Below are 7542 nucleotides of genomic sequence, written 5' to 3' on the forward strand. Positions count from 1 at the left end.
TTACAGTTAAACCTAATGTTTGAGTGACCACATGCAGAGCAGTTGTATTTCTGTTCCAAAGGAAAGAGAACGCACACAACATGGCTGGGGCCAAAAAGAAAGAACAAAGGAATGCAGGCCTCTCATTAAGGTGATCTGATTGCACCTGAGGGGGGCGTGCCCTTTCAGGCAGGAGCCTCAAGTGGGAATATGTGACCTCTTGATGGGGGCTTCGGACACTTTATTATGTTATAGGGTTATATCAGTAGAAACAGAAAGCACCCACAGTGGCGTCACAAAACTACAAAATACAAGCTTCCTTAAATATCAGAAAAGAGAGAGAGAGAGAGAGAGAGAGAGAGAGAGAGAGAGATTGTTTTTATAAAACCTTTTATTTAAAAAAGAAACTATAAACACCAAATCACGTAACAATAAATAGGGCACACAGAAAATATTGCACCTAAAAAAACAGGTAATTTACTCAACAAACAATTCAAATACCTAACTAAAAAATGAAATGTCATACTACAGAGCATATTGCATTGCAGAGAGAGAGAGAGAGAGAGAGAGAGAGAGAGAGAGAGAGAGAGAGAGAGAGAGAGAGAGAGAGAGAGAGAGAGAGAGAGAGAGAGAGAGAGAGAGAGAGAGAGAGAGAGAGAGAGAGAGAGAGAGAGAGAGAGAGAGAGAGAGAGAGAGAGAGAGAGAGAGAGAGAGAGCAAGAGAGCTCATTGCGGGTTTGGGCATCGCAGATCTGACAGTGCGTGGACTGGCTCGGGACGTCTGTACAGCCATCTATACTATACCACACTGCTGTTGTCGATGTCAGTGACGCAGTTATCGGACGGGGATCCGGGACAATCCCTCAGATTATCGCTTGACCCGCAGGATTTGTTGAAGGGGCACCTGATTCACCGGGAGCGATACGTCGAGTGAGAGCACAAAGAATGATCTAGATTTATATTTCTGTTCCACTGGAACATTTTCCACTAGCTTCTCCAACTCTTATGTAGAAAAGGATCGGATGCATTTTACGCATGCATAACTCCTGGACGCGATACTTTGGAGGAGCCTTCTCTAAGTGACCAAAGTGGATCCATGGCAGCTTTTACGCATGAGCCGATATGAGCGTTTGAGAAACTTTTTGGGGGGAGTCTGCATTTCTCATTAGTCGTTTTAGATCCGATAATGTGTGGTATTCCCGTTGCCGGTGGAATCGTAATCCCTCCCTGATTACCGCGCACAGATGGATTTCGTCGTGCCTGCCAGCCGGCTGACTCCAGGGCCTAGACTCATTATTTTAACCGCTATCATTGCGTCTTGATTGCCGAATTGAAGCCACAGGACAGTCAAGCATCACTTTGGGCCCCCCAGCTTTGCCCACCGGTGCCAAAATGAGGAGATTTGTACTGAAAGAAGCCGCCAAACGATTCCCCTGGCTGGCCAATGTCACTTTGTACGGGTGCTTATTCGCCGGCGGTGACATGGTCCATCAGCTCATAGCTCAGGAGGAGCGCATGGACTGGAAACACACTCGCGACGTGGCCATTGTGGCAATCAGTTTCCATGGAAACTTCAATTACTTCTGGCTGCGAGCCTTGGAGAGGCGTTTCCCTGGAAAGTCCGCCGGGATGGTTTTCCGCAAACTCCTGCTGGACCAAAGCTTCGCGTCGCCTTTGGCCACCAGTGTCTTCTACACAGGTAAAGCAGCCTGGTTGAAAATCCATAACATCCAAAGACAGTTTAGAGTTCGGTTAATGAAAGGCAATGTGCAGACACACTCTCGGTCTCGGTTTTTTCAGATGGAAATCATCTATCAAAAACATCCAAATATACACATCACTAATTCTTTTTTTCCAAACCATCAGAGCAGGAACACATACCCAAATATGTCTTTTCAGGTCAAAGTTTATGAAATGCGCTGAATCTTTGCTCTCGTGTAACAGCATGCAGCAAAACCTCGAAACTCAGGCGGATTAATGATTCAATATCACACCCTACATTCATTTAAAAGCCGTTAACACAACACTATAGGAAGGTTATAAGGCGACCTGTCTCTGTCAAACGTAATTTGGGTCAAGGTGAGGAGTCTTTCCGCACGTTTTTAGATTGTGCGTAATGACGCATGTCACCCAAAACTCGTGCGTAAATGTCTCCTCTGCTCTGCAGGAGTGAGCTTCTTGGAGGGTAAGGAGGACATATTGGAAGACTGGAGAGAGAAGTTCTTTAACACCTGGAAGGTAAGCAAGGCCTCGGCAGCATCAAGCGAAGGAAAGTCACCTTCCACTCCACACAGTGACTGCTGCGAGCTCACAACCAGATTAACCCAGATTGGGCCTTTTCTGCTTTTGCGCAGTGGGCACTACACCCGGATGCACACCGGGTAACTCTTTCGCGAGTACTGCCTGCTGGAATCGCGGTATAACGCTGCATGATCCTGGTAGATACCAATGTATCAACAACTTATTGATAGTGTCCTTAAATCTTATCTTCCCTAGATGTGTAAAATGTTCCAGACCAATAATATTACATAATATTATATTTGTAATTGTTCCACGGTGGTGGAAATTAACTAAATTGTTTTGACAATTTACTTAATAGATTAAGATTACTCAAACTATGATAGAATTACAGGCTTGAGTACACACCCATGCTAAAGTTGATTAAAAAGAAGAATAAAAAACAGCTTTTGGAAATTGATCTCAATTAAAACAAACTAAGAAAATCCAAACTTTTAATGACAACAAATGTTGTTCATTAAAATACAGGGAGCATGAGTATACACCCCCCTAGGTTAAATTCCCATAGAGAAAGGCACATTTTTATTTTTAAAGGCCAGTTATTTCATGGATCAGGATACTATGCATCCTGATAAAGTTCCTTTTGGGCTATTTTAATTCCAAAGGCCAAGGGAACTTTATGAAATAACTGGCCTTTAAAAATAAAAATGTGCCTGCCTCTATGGGAATTTAACACAGGGGTGTGTATACCTATGCCCCCTGTATTTTAAGGAACATGTATTTATTTACAATACATTATTCATTCACAAAGAAAATCGGTGTCCTTAAAAGGTTGGATTTTCCAATTTTTTCGAATTAAAGCATTAAGATCAATTTCCAAAAGATGTTTTTTCATTCCTCTTTTTAATCAACTTTAGCATGGGTGTGTAAACTCTCTCAAGGCACTGTATAAAATATGATGCATTTTTGGGTTACTACCTTAGCGTCATCCAGCTAAAGGCTGCTTCAACATCAATGCATATTTACAACATAATAATTAACACTTTAAGGTAACATCATGTTGCATAACAATACTTATAAAACTACATTTTGATGATTTAAATGTTGTACTTTTACTCAAGAAAGGATTTGAAAGCAGGACTTTACTTGTAATGAAGTAATAATAAACTGTGGTACTACTACTTTTACTTTAGCACGTATTCTATGTACATATTCTTCCACCACTGCAGATCAGTGATTGCAATACATCTTGTTCCATTCATTTGATCTAATCAAAAGTCATGTTCTTGATGCCATCTATTTGTTTTCATTTCTAAATAAAGGAATCCCAACATTTTTTTTTCTCTCTTGAAGGCTGAGTATGATCCCAAATGAATTATGAAGACAAACAGTTCTGTAGTGCACTGATGCAGACAGGAAATTGATTTTATTACTCAATCTAAGCAATCAATCATCCTAAAAATACCATCAAATTCAAAATACACTCTAAGCCCAATTCGTATGGCAGGTACTCAAAGGAGATGATCCCGAGCTCAAAGCATCCAATCTAAAATATTAGTTTTGTCACTGCATGCATGAACTCCAACGTGATTCTCTATAATAATCATTTCAAGCCAATAAGAACAGCGATTTGCATGGACAAGGACTATAAATTCTCTGTGCCTACAAAAAACTCATCATATGCTATTTTATCTTTCAGACTGGACTCATGTACTGGCCATTCATGCAGGTAAAAATGAAAGCACTTGACTGTATTTTACACATTCATAACTTATTTAAAAAAATGAAAGACATTAGATAGAGCAGCTTCTGTTCTGTCTGACCGATTAGTCTAACGTAAGGATAAATAAAAAGGAAGGAGCCAAACGTTTTAACAGTTTTTTCTGTATATGTAATATCATAATATCTGTTTTCTGCCCTCTTCCCAGTTTCTGAACTTTATCCTGATGCCGCTGCACATGCGGACGGCCTTCATGGGCTGCTGCGCCTTCCTCTGGGCCTCCTTCCTGTGCTTCTCCCGGCAGAGCGGGGACGGCACTGCCGGTGTTGCTCTGGCCTTTGTCATGGACCCCCGTAAGACCCTGGAGGAGATACGCGAGGCCCGGCTGACCCGAAAAAAGGAAACAGATCCCAGAGGGAAAACTAAAGGAGGGAGGAGGAGGGAGGAGGAGGAGGAGGAGGAGGAGGAGGAAGGAGGAGGAGGAGGAGGAGGAGGCTTCTGTCTTTCAGGCCTTTGGTTAGCTGAGGAGCTGAGGAGCAGGAGAATGGTTTGAAAAAAGAAAAGCATGTGTCTGTCACATACGCACACAACTTGACTGATATGGACTTTGAAGGCTGACGGAGTATTACCCACAGGGCTTTCCTTTCATAAGGCTTAGGTGGAGAACCCAAGCCGAAGAAATGGAAAATCAATGTGAGCATCAAAACTAACGATATGACCGTTCTCAGATATAATGATTTTAGTTGGTCCCCCAGTTTTGTTGTTTATTTATTTATTTAATTATTATCTGCTATATCTTTTCCAACGTTTTAGACACAGCTATAATAATGGCCTGAATGATGTGAAATGTAAGGGAGGACCCCTAAACACCCCACTACATATGTGCACCTAAGTCTTCCACAGTGCACAGATTAAAATGACAACGTCTTTGACGATTAGACCCCATCGTGACGCCATTATGTTTAGAGGGGTAGAGACCCCCCTCCCCCATCCCAGATGAAGCTGAATTTTGGAAGATGGAGGAGAAAAGGGCTCGGCCTGAGTGTGGGAAGTGATGAACTGGAGGTGAAAGGGTTGAAAGAGGGTCGTGACATTGCATGCACTGAATGGCAGCTGTTAGCAACAGAGAGATACGCGTGTTTAAATATTGACAAGCATTAGTGCAATTGGCTGAAAGAGATAGTGGCTGAATCTGATTGGTTTAACTAAACGTGTAAACGCCCCCTAATTAGCTTGTAAAGGAAGCAGGAGAAAAGGGAAAGGGTTTGGGAATGAGAGAGTAACAGAAGATAGTCTTCCTGGTGAGATTCAGTATTAGCACTACAGCTAAAACATCAGGTTTATCCTGAAGGTGGCACTGGAGAAAAGATCACCGGGACATTACGTCGAATGGGTTCAGGAAGGTGTTCAATGCATTTTGTAGCAACGTAGATTTTTATAATAATGGGCAGGGCGTCATTAAAATGAGATTCCTTCCCAAGGGGATCAGGAATCTTCACAGCAAGTTTGGAGACTTTTTCCCAAGATGGAAGGTCTGAAAGCCTGGCACGTATTGTTCACAGTTGCAGTGCCGATGCAAATGATGATTTTGCCTCTTTTGTTGTTGGTTCGATGCGAGCCCACAGAGCAGTAAAGCTCCTGAGATCAGTATTTAATAAAGGCCCGCTACGTCTGCTTCACGCGTCCCAATAGTTGTGCCTTCTCACTCGTACTCGTGGTACGCTTGCAGTGTTTGGCTGACTGCTGACAGTCATTAGTACTACTCAATACAATGCATTATGTATATACTGTGTATTTCTGTGTGTGTACAATTTTAAATACAGTTTCAGCGTTTGTTGTGGGATGCACTGATGCATAGGGCAGATTGATGGGTTTTTAACAACAATGGAGCTCAATGGCACAGAGGAAGGAAATATATCAGGCTCTGACACACTGAAAATGCGTGTCGATAGGTCTCTTCGTGGGATTTGTCGACAGCACGCACAGTCAAAAATGGCTCATTATGTGTTATTTTTAAAAAGATATGTATCAGTGCATCCCATTTGTGTTGTGTTGTCTCCTAGTTTGACCTGTGAAGCCGATCCTGTCCTCTTACTTGAAACTTCACATAGGTTGCCATCCGCCCAGATACCTTATCACGTAACACGTCACTCACCCACACCACTCACCTTCGGTTATATTTGAATGATCTTTTAGCAAAGCGGGAATGTTTGTAACTTTTATCATTATTTATCCAGAAGACATCAAAGAGAATTGAAGATTTTATTAAAGAGAATAAATAGTACATTTATTATTATACCGGAAGGGAAAAACTCTGTAATATTATACAGAGTTGGATCAAATTGAAATGTCGAGTAAAGGTTTGGACACAGCGGTTCTGTAAATAGGTTTTAAGTGAGAAACCACATAGACCAAACAAGAATAAAACCTCAAAGAATGTTCAGTATTGTTCAGAACTTTGTGTGGAATGACTGGTTTAGAGCAAACTATGAGAACCTCAACTATTCAGTTGCATTTCTAATTGAAATTTCTTTTTTTTTTTTTTAAATAGGACACTTCCTTTATGTCAATTTGACATGGAATCTGAATAAACCAAGACACACATTCTTTCTTTATAGATGTCTTTTGTTGAGTGGATGGGATGATGTCCTATCGAGATTTGATTGGGACATTGTGTCACAGTAAAGCCCAAAACAATGTGGCTGCAGCATGGTGCAGGAGCTCCTGGAGGGAATTAAAGGTGCTGTAGGTAGGATTGGGAAGAGCCAGCATTTATCCAAAGAACTTCTCAACCCCCCCCCCCCCCAGAGGGAGAATGAAAGCGTGTGGATAAGCAGTGATTGACACGCAGTCAAACACCCCCTTGACCCTGATTGGAGGATCTGAACAATCACACTACAGGCTGTAGGTCAGGGATGTCCACTATCTTCTCTAACCGTACGTACACACCGCCACCGACTTGAGCTGCAAAGAAGCTCTGGCCGCCCCGCCGAGGACGCTTGTCAAAAAGTACGGGGAAGCTTTTTTGACGCTTTGGCCTCTCTGACGTGTTCTGGCGTTCTCTGTTCGACCGGGAGAAGCTCACGCAGCCACGGCCCATACACGGACACTAGAAACCTTTATGAATTACATATATAATGACAGAAGTTGTATTGTTATTGGTTGCAGCAGGGTCTGTTAGCAGTTAGCTCGCTCGTTAGCCACCGCCAGACTAATCTAGTGACCCGTGCAGGATTCACTGTGAGCGGACCATTAGAGACGATATGACCGGCAGCTAACGGTTGGGTTTCATTCTAATCCCAACCGGTCGTCAGACACCGCCTACCAAGAGCCTGGGTCTGACCGAGGTTTCTGCCTAAAAGGAAGTTTTTCCTCGCCACGGTCGCACTGTTGCTTGCTCTGGAGGAGACTACTAGAACTGTTGGGTCCTTGTAAATTCTGGAATGTGGTCTAGACCTCCTCTATCTGTATAGTGTCTCGAGATAACTCTTGTTATGAATTGATACTATAAATAAAATTGAATTGAATTGAATTAATGTTAACTGGTCCCTATGCATAAATAACATTATATTATAAACGATAGGTAACCCAGCAACGGCGATTATG

General features: G+C 42.4%; 1 protein-coding gene across 1 annotated transcript; it reads left to right on the forward strand.

The window, feature by feature from the left end:
- The first annotated feature begins 706 nt into the window (after nt 1–706).
- Nucleotides 707–6011, forward strand: LOC116703245 (mpv17-like protein). The gene is made up of 5 exons (XM_032537880.1): nt 707–1677; nt 2146–2216; nt 3916–3945; nt 4145–4384; nt 6000–6011. Exons 1-5 carry the CDS (start codon nt 1371–1373, stop codon nt 6009–6011), a joined length of 660 nt encoding a protein of 219 aa, XP_032393771.1. The 5' UTR covers nt 707–1370.
- Nucleotides 6012–7542: the final 1531 nt, after the last annotated feature.

Source organism: Etheostoma spectabile, chromosome 15 (genome assembly GCF_008692095.1).
Source record: "Etheostoma spectabile isolate EspeVRDwgs_2016 chromosome 15, UIUC_Espe_1.0, whole genome shotgun sequence".
NCBI classification, from domain to species: domain Eukaryota; kingdom Metazoa; phylum Chordata; class Actinopteri; order Perciformes; family Percidae; genus Etheostoma; species Etheostoma spectabile.

Bases quoted from the DNA above. Each gene is read 5' to 3' on its own strand.
- LOC116703245 (XM_032537880.1), top strand. From the start codon at position 1,371: ATGAGGAGATTTGTACTGAAAGAAGCCGCCAAACGATTCCCCTGGCTG. The intron at 1,678-2,145 runs GTAAAGCAGCCT...TCTGCTCTGCAG, and splicing joins CACCAGTGTCTTCTACACAG to GAGTGAGCTTCTTGGAGGGT. The intron at 2,217-3,915 runs GTAAGCAAGGCC...TTTATCTTTCAG, and splicing joins AGTTCTTTAACACCTGGAAG to ACTGGACTCATGTACTGGCC.